General features: G+C 57.5%; 3 protein-coding genes across 6 annotated transcripts in view; all 3 read right to left on the minus strand.

The window, feature by feature from the left end:
- IQCC (IQ motif containing C) overlaps positions 1–42 on the minus strand; it is a 2,424-nt gene extending 2,382 nt beyond the window's left edge. Inside the window, exon 1 of the mRNA XM_010576327.1 lies at positions 23–42. Coding sequence (XP_010574629.1) covers positions 23–42 — 20 coding nt within the window. The remainder of the gene's footprint in view (positions 1–22) is intronic.
- Positions 43–306: 264 nt separating this feature from the next.
- On the minus strand, positions 307–1,297 carry CCDC28B (coiled-coil domain containing 28B). Its single transcript, XM_010576026.1, has 5 exons — positions 1,143–1,297; positions 889–1,046; positions 644–798; positions 506–528; positions 307–358 (listed from the first exon to the last, which is right to left on the minus strand). The coding sequence occupies exons 1-5, from the start codon at positions 1,295–1,297 to the stop codon at positions 307–309; spliced, it is 543 nt and encodes a 180-aa protein (XP_010574328.1).
- A 1,965-nt stretch (positions 1,298–3,262) lies between these two features.
- Positions 3,263–12,738, minus strand: part of TXLNA (taxilin alpha) — a 9,906-nt gene continuing 430 nt past the window's right edge. The window contains exons 1-11 of one of the 4 annotated variants that reach the window (XM_010576028.1): positions 11,775–12,396; positions 11,362–11,609; positions 10,032–10,370; positions 9,431–9,522; positions 8,301–8,471; positions 7,797–7,991; positions 7,500–7,619; positions 7,128–7,202; positions 6,501–6,593; positions 5,975–6,070; positions 3,263–5,535 (exon numbers count right to left, since the gene is read on the minus strand). In XM_010576028.1, the coding sequence (XP_010574330.1) occupies positions 5,185–5,535; positions 5,975–6,070; positions 6,501–6,593; positions 7,128–7,202; positions 7,500–7,619; positions 7,797–7,991; positions 8,301–8,471; positions 9,431–9,522; positions 10,032–10,370; positions 11,362–11,575 (1,746 nt within the window). In that variant the 5' untranslated portion in view covers positions 11,576–11,609; positions 11,775–12,396 and the 3' untranslated portion in view covers positions 3,263–5,184. Of the gene's footprint in view, positions 5,536–5,974; positions 6,071–6,500; positions 6,594–7,127; positions 7,203–7,499; positions 7,620–7,796; positions 7,992–8,300; positions 8,472–9,430; positions 9,523–10,031; positions 10,371–11,361; positions 11,610–11,774; positions 12,397–12,738 lie in introns of those variants that run through there. The other 3 variants (XM_010576029.1, XM_010576030.1, XM_010576027.1) reach the window with 3 other exon arrangements.

Raw genomic sequence — 12,738 nt, forward strand, 5'->3', positions numbered from 1 at the left:
CCATCCCTCCGCCTCCGCCTGCGGCCCCAGCGCCGCCGCCATGGCCGCCGCCCCCACAACCGGGCGACGGCTGATGGCGTCACCCGGCCCTGTGGGCCCCACCAAAATGGCGGCGGGGGCTGGAGTTGAGGGAGGGAGGAAGGGGGGGGAAGCTGTGTTGGCCTCGCAGGGCCCGACCGGCCCCCGCGTTGCGTGACCGGTGTCGCCTCCATCGGCCCTCCCACAGGGAGGGGGTGGCCCTGGTGTGGGGCTCCCGTGGGGTCTCCCCGTGGCGGCCATCCCCTCCTAGCCGGGCCGGGTATAGGGTCAAGCCGCCGAGTCCTCGGGGTCGGGGGTCTCTGCCAGGTGCAGCTTCTGTCTGAGCGCGGGTCAAGGGAAAGCGCCGTGGGGATGCGCCGTCCCCCCCCCCCGCCATCGCCGCCGCCACCACTGCCGCCACCGCCATCACCGCCGCCATCATCACCGCCGCCATCACCGCCCCCGCCCCACGCCTGGCCCAGGATACATGGAGCTGCTGAGCTCCTCCAGCTGCGGGAGGCAAAGGCAGAGGCTGAGGCGCCGGCGGCGGGGAAGCCGGGGCCGGTGGGGATCCCGGCCGTGGCAGCCGGGGCCGGGCTAGGGGGAGAGGGGACACGACGCTCACGTGTGCCAGCAGCTGGTCCAGGTTCCTGTCGGCCGCCGCCTTCTTCTGCTCCTCAGGGAGCTCCTCCACGCAGACGTCGAGGCCGAAGTGGAGCCGCGCCAGCTTCTCCTGCATCTCCCGCACGTGCTCCAGCTGCTCGAAGGAGCACTCCTTCCCTGCGCCCGCGGGTGGGAGCCGTCACGGCCCACCAGCCCCGGATCCCCCCCAGGTCCCGTCCCCCCTGCCCAGGTCCCGCAGCCCCTCACCGAAGGCCTGCAGCTTTCCCGAGTGGAAATCGCTGAGGAGGCTGAGCAGCCCCCCCTCCATCTCGCAGACGTCGGAGACGTCGGTGAGGAAGCTGTGCTGCAGCGGGGCCCCCCGCGCTGCCCCCGCGCCGCCCGCCCGCACCCGCTCCTTGCTCGTCCTGCGTGGGGAACAGAGAGGTTGGCATCGCCCAGAACCCGCCTGGTCCCTGCGCCGGAGGGGCCGGCGGTCACCCCCGACCCACGCCGGCACTGACCGCCTGAGCCGGGCACGCTGCCTGGGCGAGGGCAGGGTGGGCAGCGGCAGCACAAAGGACGTGCTTTTGCTGGGGGGCAGCGGCCGTGGGGCCCCGGCAGGCGTCGGCTGGGCCAGGCAGGCCTTGGGGCTCCGCTTCTTCCTCCGGTCCTCCATGTTGAAGGGCGTGGGGGGCACCGGAGCCACGGGACAGGGATCCTGCGCGGGACGGACGCAGCTTTTGGCGGCTCCTTCCCCGCGCAGGGCCTCTCGTCCTCGGAGAGGACGCGTCTGCCCCGAGCCGACGAGGATTGGGGTCCCCCCAGGGAGCAGCGCCGGGGCGGTGCCACCCCTCCTGCCTCAGCCTGTGGCACAACGGAGGGGCCCCGGCACCCTCAGCACGGCGGCGGCGTGCCGGCCACGGCCACGGGTGAGCCGCAGCGGGGCTCTGTGGGCTGCACCACGGCTCTGCGGCGGCAGCAGGGCTGGAGCCAGGAGCTCGGACCCCCCTCCCTGGGTGCCGGCAGCCGGGCTCGGGCTCAGGCTGCGCTATCCCGGCATCTGCGCTGGAGCATCGCGGCGTGGAGCAAAGCCAGGGCCTGACGAGCGGCTGCCGGCCTGGCCTCGGCTTTCAGCGTCTTCCCCAGCGCTGCGGAAAAGAGGATTATGGCCACACGCACCAGGGCTGAACGACACCAGCTGCCCTCAGCGAGAGCGGGACAGAGACCGCGGGGGGGGGACACCCGTCCCCCCCGAGGCACCAGCCAAGCACCCCCGTGTCTCAGGGCCCTTCGCGGCAGCGGGACGGGTCTGCAGGAGTCCCTTTGTCCGCAGCCTCTGGCCGCCCTCCCAGACCGCCATGGCCGCGTGGGGGGGGACTGACCTGCGCCAGGCCCCGGTCTGGCCTGCGGTGCCGAGCCGGCCGTGTTCCTGAGCCCGCCGGACACCCCAAGTCTGCCAGACACCCGGAGTCCACCGGACACCCCAAGTCTGCCAGACACCCGGAGTCCACCGGACACCCGTCCTGCAGCCCCAGGGCTGGGATTTGCATTTAAAGGGAAAGGGAACTTCCTCCAGCTCTGTCGTGTCCCCAGGGTGGTGGCATCGCCGGACACCAGCTCCCCGAGCAGCCTGCGGCGTGCAGGATGGCTGGGCCTGGCCCCGACCGCGGCACCGGCATCAGCTTCGTGTTGGGCATGGGGGAGAGGGCAGGATCCGGGTACGTGGTCCCACAGAGCCAGGGCAGGCAGAGCAGCCGTGTTGGCACAGCGAGGGTCTGGCGTGGGTGATGGGGTCTGCTCCCACATGCTTCCCCCAGGAGCACCCCATTGGACTTGGGGTCACCGCCTGCCACCCCCTTTCAGCCACCCCAGGCCGGCAGGGTTTACCCCAAGTCTCCCTGGCATCACCGAACTCTGTGATCACAGGATCTGCCTCTGCAGGAACCAGCCTCCAGCCCTCACGCAGGGGCAAGATTAGACAAGTCCCAGCCCCTCAGCGTACACCGAACTGAACATGGCTGCTTATTTAAATCATTGCAGGATTTTAAGCCAATCTTAGACGTTTTGGAGCCAATGCAGACGCCAGGGGCTGGCCAGTCCAGGGTTTGATACCACCAGTGCCAGGACCCCCGGGGCAGGGGGGGTCTGACAAGCACACAGCGCTTGGTGGCTGCCCCAGCTCGAGGCAAGGGAGAGCCACACAGGAGATACCGGGGGTCACAGGGACAGACCCACCCAACCTTCCTCCCCAGCAGGGACATCCCATCACTGCTGCAGCAGAAGGTCCCTCCCAGCCTCCCCAACCCCTGCCCCGCTGGGAACACAGGGCCAGAGCCCCTGGGAGACAGGGAAGCCATTGCCCAGCAGAGGCTGATGTGGCCTCCCCACTCCCACCCCACAGCCCAGTGCCCCTGGTATTCACTCCCAAACGTGACCTAACGAATGAGAAACAACAGAGGCAGCAGCAGCGAGGTTGGGTGCATTTCTATTGGATACGAAGATACATACAATAGCCCCCACAGAGGTTATCTGTACCATAACAGGGAAAAAAAAAAAAAGGGGGGGGGGGGGGGGGGGTGATTTTGTAAGAGGTTTTTCTTTTACTGAAAGAGTGCGAAGAGAAGTTCAGAGCCCGGCTGCAGCCCTCGCTCAGCCTGGCTGCTGGGAATGGGGTGGTCCCACGAGGCCAGAGCTACATTCACTTGCTCGGGGGCTCCTGCCGGCTCCTTCCAGAGGCAAACGTGTCCCTTGCGCTGGAGGAAGCAACGTTGACAGCAAGGGGCCAGAAGACAAAACCATGCTCAGCTCCAGGGAACGCGTCCCAGTGGGTGTTCAAGACTGTGGCTCTGCGGAGACTCATTAGCCCCCGTCTCTGCTGCAGCCAGACACCTTCGTTAGACCTGAACTTGCTGAAGTCCCTGTGGAGGAAAGGAGGATGCAGAGGCAGCTCCCGCAGGCTGCTCCCCCAGCAGTGTGGCAGGTCCTTGGCGAGGGCACTGTACAACGGTGGAGAGAAGATGCAAGAGCAGCTGCGTTGCTGGAAGAGAAACCAAAGCTGTTCCGCTGAACACATCCACTGCGAGGAATGGCTCCGGCCAGCTCGCTTCAGCTTCAAGCAAAAGGAAGGCAATGCTGAAAATAAAGTCTGTCGTAAAGAGAAGCCGCAGCAAGGATGTTTGCGAGCAAGTAGAGGTCTCCCAAAAGAATAGCGAGAAAGTCTTGAGAAACTAAGGAGAAATCCCCTAGCCCCATGCCAGCAGGCCCCAAGTCTGTCCATAAACACCCTCCCAGCACAACAGGGTCCTTCGGGTGAGCACTTCACCCTGTGGGCAGATGCCGCAGGGACCCACCCAGACATGGCAGCGCTTGGGAGATAGTCTTCTGAGAAAGCAGAGAGGGAAAGGAGAAAGGCGGGGACTGTGATAGCACCAGCACGGCTGGACTGGAGGGCCCACGGGGGTCTGACACTGCGGAAGGGACCAGCCCGCAACATGGTCCTCGTGCTGGTCCCGTCGATTCAGCTTAAGCAGCAGGTCATGGAGCAGATGCAGGTTTTATCCTCCTGGAGCCCCAGCTCTGTGGACACCTCCAAGACTGCCCGCTTGGCACCGAGGGATGGGCCGGGGAGGTCCTGACGCAGGGACAGAGGAGCTCAGGTGGAACCTCCCTGTCCCCTTGCACAACTGATCAGACACGCTTGTGCAAAACACTTGGGAATTAGACCTTTGGATTAACTGTTTAATACACTTGTGCACATGTGCGTATAGCAAAGAGGCAACTGTGAATCATAAGGCTATTGAGACATTGGCAGGTTCTGGGAAGAGCAAAGGCCCCATGGGAGGCCTGGGTGAACCAGGCACCCCCAGTTTCTCTGCTTCTTTTTGTCCCTGTTCAATACACAAAACCCAGACAGAGGAGGGGCAACAGCCTCTTTCACCCTCATTTGCTCAGCTCACCCATGAGAGAGCTGCCAGCCAGGGCGCGAGAAAACAAGAGCAAGTCCCGGAGCTCGCTCCTGCCTGAGGCAGAAGAGGAAGGGAGAATCCAGCACTGGGAAACGCTTCGTTTCTCCCCTGCTCAGCTCCTTTGCTTTCACTCGATGCAAGAGCGTCGCTGAGAAGGTGGAGGCAGCGACACATCCAGCTGTCCCAGCGCCGCGTGCTGGGGCAGATCCACGCACCTGCTTTCCTGAGCTGCGCTAGATTTTGGGGGAATCGCAGCCTGCCAACAACAAGGTCTTTTAGTGAAAGGGACGATCAGTTGAGTCTCCATATATTAGTTATTCACGCACACGCAGGGAGGCGGGTCATTCTAGTTTTCATGTATATCCATATATAAAGTGTACGTTGCCCTGCACATATTTTATATATCATATATATATATATCATATATATATATAAAATTTTAAAAACCCTCCAAAAACCTAAGCTAGGAAATCTCAAATTCCCAGGAGGGCTGTCCTCTCACACCTGTCCAAGGACCAGGAGAGGGGCATCAGGTCGAGTCTACGGAAACATTCATGTTACCCTCCCTCGCCCTACCTCTGCCTACCGCACAACGGGCTCAGTCGGCACCCTGAGTGCGTTCCTCAGTCCCACTCTGCCCCAAGGCTCCTATGCTCAGTTCTCCCAGGCTCTCCGCAGGATCCGTGCTGTGCGTCGGCTTTCCTGAGTGAAGGCAATCCTCAGCCAGGCGCTGCTCGGCTGGAACACCTCCCACCGCTGCCTCGGAGCTGTCCCGAGATGGGTCCTTCAAAGGCTCCAACAGGTCCGTGTCTGCCCGGGGCGCGTGGGCACACAGGTCCTGCACCTTCTTATTGAGGTCGTTGCGCTCCGTTTGCAGGGCTCGGCACAGTTTCTCCAAGCGCTGGATTTTCACCTGAAGCCCCTCTAACTCTTTGTCCCGAAGGGTTTTCTGCAAACAGAGAGGCAGTTCAGACTCTACCACACTGGGGACAGAGAGGCAGAAAGGGAGAGATGAAACCTCAAAGGGAAGCTGAAGGGGGAAACACTTGTGACCAAGCAAACATGTGGCATTCAAAGAACCTGATGCTATTGTCACTGCTTCTTCCTTTGCCCCCACAGAGGCCAAGTGCCGCTGAGACTGTCTGACTTCTTCTGCGCACCTCTGCACTAATTAACCTTCACTTCTGCCACATGACAGAGGGTCCTACCACCAGGTACGGGGAAGGAAATCAAGCTGAAAGGAAAAACATAACCCCCCACCCAGCCTGCCTGCAATAAGACAGGAGCTGTCCTGCTATCCCTCAGCTCCGGCCCAATGTCACACAACACATCACCACGCTGCTCCAGCTGCCTGCCTCAGCACAGAAGGACAGCCAGAGCCTCCTCACCTCTTCAGCCATTTCCAAGAGAGCCTTGTTGCTGCTCTCCCAGCGAGAGCGGTACATAGTGGTCTCTTTCTCCAGCTTCTTAATTTTCTTAGTCATCTACAGAATCACAGTGACAAAAAAGGAACAAATAAGCCACAGGCAGAGCGCTGCAGTCACTTACATCTCACGTGTCCTCAAATGGGCACCCACTATCCCAGCGCAGACAGTGCGGTTCTGCTGTCCTGGGAGATGTCTCTTTGTCTCGCTGCAGTCAGCTTCGCCAGTGGGAAACACTGACCAAGTAACAACAAACCAGGACACAGGGGTAGTGCTGCTTGTTCTGACACAAGTGGGACATAGAAGTCACCGGGCAAGGACAGTATCAGTCTTCTACAAGCAGCCAGCTAGTGGCTGATTTTAATAACAGGAAAACTAAACAAAACTACAGAGCTGTGGCTCTTCCAGCTCGCAGAAGCAGTGAGGAGAGACAGACAGGCAGTGCCTCCAGCCCACACAAGCTCTGCTGGGAAGCAAAAGTATTACCCACCTTCTCCATCTCCTGCTTAAATGTCGTGAACACTTCACTGCTTTTGGAAAGGGTGTTCTGGAATTCTTCAAACTTCTCTGTGTAGAGAGCCAGCTGTGGGGAGAGACAGGGTTATAGCTCCTCACTGCTCACTACGGCATCTCCTGACAGCCTTCCCCAGGAGAGGGGAGATGTCAGCCAAGAACTGAGCTAGTTCTCTTGTGACTGGACTTTACAACAAATAAACTGGCAGCACGGAGCTGCTCTGCCAACTTTAGGTACCGCGGAATGTGGAAAAATTCTTTCCTGGGGAAACATCCTCAGAGACTGATGTGTTCTGCAAACATCTCCTGGCCTTGGCAGGAGGCACTTGTGGGGTCTGATTCAGCAAGGTATGGTCACACGACTGCTCCCAGCACTGGGAAGTGCACTGGTAAAAAACCAAGGCCCCTTTCTCCCAGAAGGCAGAATTGCTGAAGGAAGTCTCAGCTCACACCGTGCTGACACAGCCTCACCAGTACCAAACCCCAGAGCAATCCTGCCCCTGTGTTTTCCATATTAAGGAACTTTGGGTTGTTTCCTGCTTAGGGAGGAAGGGAAAAAAACCAAACAAATAACCAGGCTGAGCACACAGACCGGGTAACTCACCTGCTGCTTGAGATGGGTCTCCTGCTGCTTCATCAGCTCACACATCCTCTGTGATTCCACAGCTTCCTTCAGCAGCTAGGGAAGAGCAAAAGCAATTACCTGGCTGCCACCAGGGAAGGCTCTCACCATGTCCCTGCACGGCTGGTTCTTGGCCAGGAGACGACTGGGAGAAACACAAAGAGCAGAGCAGGGCTGCAGCCTTGCTCCTGAAGCTGCTGGGGGAGTGGTGACTGTTGGGCATGCAGAAAGCCGGGGATGACCTGCTCCGTTTTGGGCTCTGCACTCAGGGATCCAACAGTAACAAGCCTCCATGGAAGGACAAGGCAAAAAACAAAGTGCTCGCAACCATTAGAGAACTGCTCTAAGACTTACAAAGTCCTTCTCCCGCTGGTGTCTCTCCTCTGCCTCCTTCAGCATTTCCTGCGCCTGCTGGAGCTTGGCGTCCACCAGCTGCTGCTGCAGGTCCTTGTGTTTGAATACCTTATCGATGTGCTGCCAAGGAAACACCACCAGTCATCGACATGCTCAGGCAGCAACCCCAAGGAAAGATCCCAGAGCCCAAAGGCCCCTTCTCCCCTCCAGCAGCAGTCCCTGCTCCAGAAACACACTCCACTGGGCAGAATGGATGCACCAGAGGAGCCCTACACCAGGTCTCCTGCCCTGACTCACCTCCTCCCGCAGCTCGTACTGCTCAATGAGCTTCTTGAGCCGCTCTGCCAGCTCCATGTTCTCCTGGCGCAGCTTGGAGTTCCTCTCGTTGTGCTGCTCCATCTGGAGCTGGATGTCGTTCAGCGTCACCTGGAAGTGGGATGTCACCTCCTTCCGCTTCTCTTCTTCCTCCCGTGCACGCTGGACACCCTCCTCCTGCATGAGGAGGGCAGAGACAGCAGGGACATGTCAGCCTCTGTGCCGGGCAGGTAGGTGAGCAAACTGTCCAAACTGCGACGCTCTGAACCCACCCAGACTCCCTCTATTGCTTGTATCAATCATGAAGGTACTTCGGGCCTTCCCCCTCCCTTTCTCTGGTGAATATACCCTGAAATAACACTCAGGCACTGTGGATAACAATGGCCTAACAGCAAAATTAAAGCACTGCCCTAGATGGTAGACTGTGGGCAACCGCTGGTAAAGGTGGTAAAGCAGCTCCTGGAGTAATGCCCAGGAGACACTTACCTTGAGGGTGCGGTTGTGTCTCTGGAGCTCACGGCACAGGCTCTCCAGCTTGCTGCGGGCCAGGATGGCCTTGCTGTGCTCACTCTGCAAGTGGTCCTTCTCTTGCACCAGCTGCGTCTGCTTCTTTTGCAAGATCTTCATCTGTTTCTGGGAGTTACGGTGCTCTTCCAGCTAGGATAGGGGAGCAAAGGGCACAGATGCAGCAAGAGAGACCAGGGCAATATGCTGTGCTCCAATGAGGGGACACGAGGATCAAAGAAGTGCTGTGCTCTGAGAGGAGGACAAGAGCTTTATAATGCAAAAGATGCCACTTTTGAGCAGAGCAGAACTGATGCAGAGCTCGAGGTCCCCTGAATTCCTTCTGAATTCCTCCCTTCCTGAATTCCTGTCCTGCTGGAATCTGAAAGACTCGCACATTCATGCAGCGCCTCCACATGCATGTTGCTCAAATGGAGCAGAGCTCCGAGCACAGAGAAAACGTGCACATGTCCACTTTGGATATGCACAGACAGTCCCACGTCTCTCCTCTGTACCAGACCCATGCACAGAACTAGATCTGTGCCTAGAACTAGCTCTGGTTAAACATGGCACCACTTTGTGTGTGTTGTATGGCTGAACGTGCACACGCAGCAGCATGGCGACTCTGCCAAACACAGTTATGGAGATGGCAGATGTATCTGTGCGGTCTTCTGTCACAGCTGGGCCTGCCAACTCACAGCTCAGCCCTGCCTGCAGAGAGATCAGGACATGCAGGCTCACCAGAACAGACCTGGCCACAGTACACTCCTGGGACAGGATGGGCAAGAGATGCAGCTTCCACATTAGAGAAGCAGACAGAAAACAGATCTGAAGTCCTCTTACATGCAGATTTGCCAAAAATACTCCTGTCCATGCTTACCCTTCCACAAACAACAACGCCTGGCTGGATCAAGCAACATCTATCCTCTAATAGTTGGATACCCAGCACTGTAGAGATCCCAGAACATACACGAGTGTTCCTGGACTGTCCCTCTCACCATAAAGAAAAAATTACCTACAGCCATCTTCTGCCTCCTCAAGCAGCTCCTGTGCTCACTGCTGCAGTGTCCTCCCCCAGCCCCAGAGCCTGAAACAAAGAAATAAGCACTCACCAGCTCAGCGTATTTCTTGCACAGTGCTGCTAGTTTCTCCTCTGGTGTGCTCAGGGTGTTCAGTGTCTGCATCAGCAAAGTGATTTCTTTACCTGGAATGAGACACAGAATTAAAATAAATAAATAAATAAAATAAAATCACACAGAGTTCCAGCTCACAAGGACAAAGACAGGAGAGACAAACCAGGTCTCACAGCTGTGCCTGCCCTGGGCCAGAGCTAGCATCTCCAGTGCCTTCTCAGGGCTCTGCCCCACAGATTTCACCCTATACAGTGGGTGAACAATTGAAGTAGCTGGGGAGAGACCTGGTTTTCAGAGCAGAAAACCACCACTGGGCTGGCTAGAGAAAGTTGTGTCCAGCAGAAGAGAAATCCACAGACTTCAGAGGCTGCAGCAGCACCCAGGAGCAGTCAGTGCCTTTGCAGCACTCGATACGTTTCCTGACACACCACAAAACACAATGCTGTATCATTCCCAAACACTGCTGCACATCACGCACCCAAGGCGCTTATTTCACTGAGGGCAATCAGTGCAGTATAAAATCAATGTCTGCACCGAAGTTCTCAGGCTGGCAGCACAACCAGAGGAGGGAACCTCTTACCTAGGCCCTTGGCCTTCTTCTTTTCCTGAGCCTTCTTTTGATCCCGCTCCCCACACTCCTCGCCGGGTCGAAACTCTTCAGTCCCCTTCGTGCTTTCCTTCTCCCCGTTCATCTCGGGGCTGCCCGTGTCCTGGTCACCGTTCCTTGGGGACTCGCTACGACACTTCTCGGCTTCTTCCGGCTCCGTGGGCTCACTCTGCCCGCCGTCCTCGCCTGGACCCTCCTGGCTGGCATCCACACAGTATGTGTTCAAGATGTCCTCAAGCTGTCTGCTTAGCTCTTCAGAGACGTCACGTACGGCAGGCCGGGAGGACTTGGTGTCCTCCTGTGCAAGAGGAGCTGTGGGAGACGGGAACACAAAAGCATGAGACTTCCCCCACACCGTCTATTCTCTGGTCTCTACGAACACACGGCAAAGGGAAGGTTTGCCGAGCACCCCACTGCACCAAGGCTGGCTAAACTTCCAGCAACATAAGCTGCTTTGTTCTGGCTGCGTCTCCAGCCAGCTGCCCTGACAATGGAGGTGCATTCCTAACAGCCTCTCTTTTGATCACAAGAGCATGACCAAGCCCCTGACATCTGTCAAGAGCAAAAATTCCTCCCCCCTCCCCACCATCCCTTAACGAAGGCAGGTTGTGCGTGAGCTTTCCCTCATAGGAACTGCCTGCTAACATCCCCAGAGCCAGGCTTTTTTACATTACAATAGATTTTTAAACCTGAGTTAGCCTCTCTCTGCACATATAAGAGCAGCTGTACCGTCTCAGATCAAACATATCTCGTCCCCAACAGCAGACCTTTAGGGAAAGAGCAGGCAACACATCCTTCAGTACGCTTCTTTGCTTCCAAAGTTCCTCCAAATGAGAGACTTACAGCAGTTGATTATTAAACTAACTCTACTCACTGTGCATTTCCTACACCCCGCGTTTACTAGGCATCAGAATACAAGGTAGGGTTAATTTTAACCAAGGACCTACTCAATCAGACCTGGTTTTCCTCTTCCAGAGAGTTATTTTTATGAAGTGCCAGTAACAGGGCAGGTCACTCAACATAACGCTGCCCCAAGGAAAGAATTGTCTGACATATTCTGAACAGGACCCTTAAGGTCTAAGCAACAATAAACAACCCATCATTTTCAGGTGAGAATCAACTCCACGCTTTGGTCAGAAGGAGGGAACTACTTCAGAACCATACACACACAGAAATAGGAGGAAACCAGGGTTTTCTGCCCAGGAAATCACAGCTGCTCTTATACAAGTAAAAAGAGCTGGATACAACGGCCCACCCTCATACAGAGAAAGCAACACCCTGGCTCTCCGGGCTTGAAACCCACCCTCACGTGTTTCCTGCCCCTCGCTGCTCAGGCTGTCAGCACTGCCATCAGCCGCAGGCAGGGAGCGGCGCACCCCAGGCCCTGGGGACTCCCCACCTTCCAGGGGTGCTGTGGCCTCTGGCGAGTCGCCTTCCTCCAGCGCCAGACCGCCGCTCATTTTGGAAGAGCTAGCAGGCCGCGGGGCTGCTTTGGTTTCCCCGCCTTGGTTCTTCATGGTGACCTTTCTCCCTGCTCAGTCTCAACAAACACTAGAAAAAGAAAAACAGCAATTATACTTAATTTTAAGAAGTAACAGTTTGAAGGATTTTAGGAGTCATCAACGTGGACTGGGAAGGAACTTGTTCTCAGCAGAGGCTGCCACCCACAGCTCCATGCTGAGGAAAGCATCATTTCGTTTTCAGTTTACACCTCACCACAAAGGTCTCCGTATCAGGATAACTCCTCTTCCAGCTGAGCAGAGCTAGAAGCAGCCCCTCCTAGAGCAAGGCAGCATCTCCTGACTCACAGACAGCACGCAGTTCTGCTAATCCTCTGGGACCAGCCTTCTCAGCCCTGGCTGTCCTTCCCCCTCACCCCCACTGTGTTTTATTCTTGGATTTCAAAACTTGGAGCGGTCTGTGCATGCTGACAGAGAATCCCCCTTGCTGCAGTGGGTGACCCAGAGACCAAAGCCTCGAAAGCAGAAAGGTCAACACCTGCTAAGACCGCATACCCGGCTGAGGAAAGCCCGCAGCTCCCTGGCAGAGCTGGTGCTCGGCGCTGAAAAGATTAACTGGCATCACCATGGCCAACGCTAACAGACCAAGCCCAAATCCTGGCTCCAACCTCCTCATCCTCTCTCCCTCCACAGGGTATGTATGTTCTCACCCTTCCCACCAGCACCCTCTGCTCTAGTTATGACGCTAATTACAGAGAAGAGGCAGCCAATGCTCCTAGTCTAGAGGCAAGGGATTGTTCCACAAGAAGCGGAGAACAGCTTTTCATGCCATTTTGCAGCAGTTACACAGAGACCTTGGCTTTTCCTCAGAGAACAGCCCAGGACAGGGCTTAAGAAGGAAAAAAAAAAAAACCACAAGAGAAAATTAGCAGCAGTAGCAGCCAAGCACATGTGTCATCCACCCACGTGCAGGCTGGAGGCCGTGCCCCCTCCCACAGCGGGCCTGCCAGCACGGCTTCACGCCGCACACCTGCCCCAGAGCCTCGGGCGCTCTTTTTCCTCCTCTCCTGTAAATAACGCAACTCCCGTCCGCTTCCCGAGGCTCCGACCGACGATAACCGGATCCGCAGCACCCCGCTGCGCCCTCCTCACCCCGACCCCGGGTGAGAGGCAGCCGCTCCGACCCTGCCTCGGCCCTCGCCCCCACCCTAGCTCCCCTC

The sequence above is a fragment of the Haliaeetus leucocephalus genome, unplaced genomic scaffold (genome assembly GCF_000737465.1).
Source record: "Haliaeetus leucocephalus isolate CR32 unplaced genomic scaffold, Haliaeetus_leucocephalus-4.0 Scaffold517, whole genome shotgun sequence".
In the NCBI taxonomy this organism is placed as follows: domain Eukaryota; kingdom Metazoa; phylum Chordata; class Aves; order Accipitriformes; family Accipitridae; genus Haliaeetus; species Haliaeetus leucocephalus.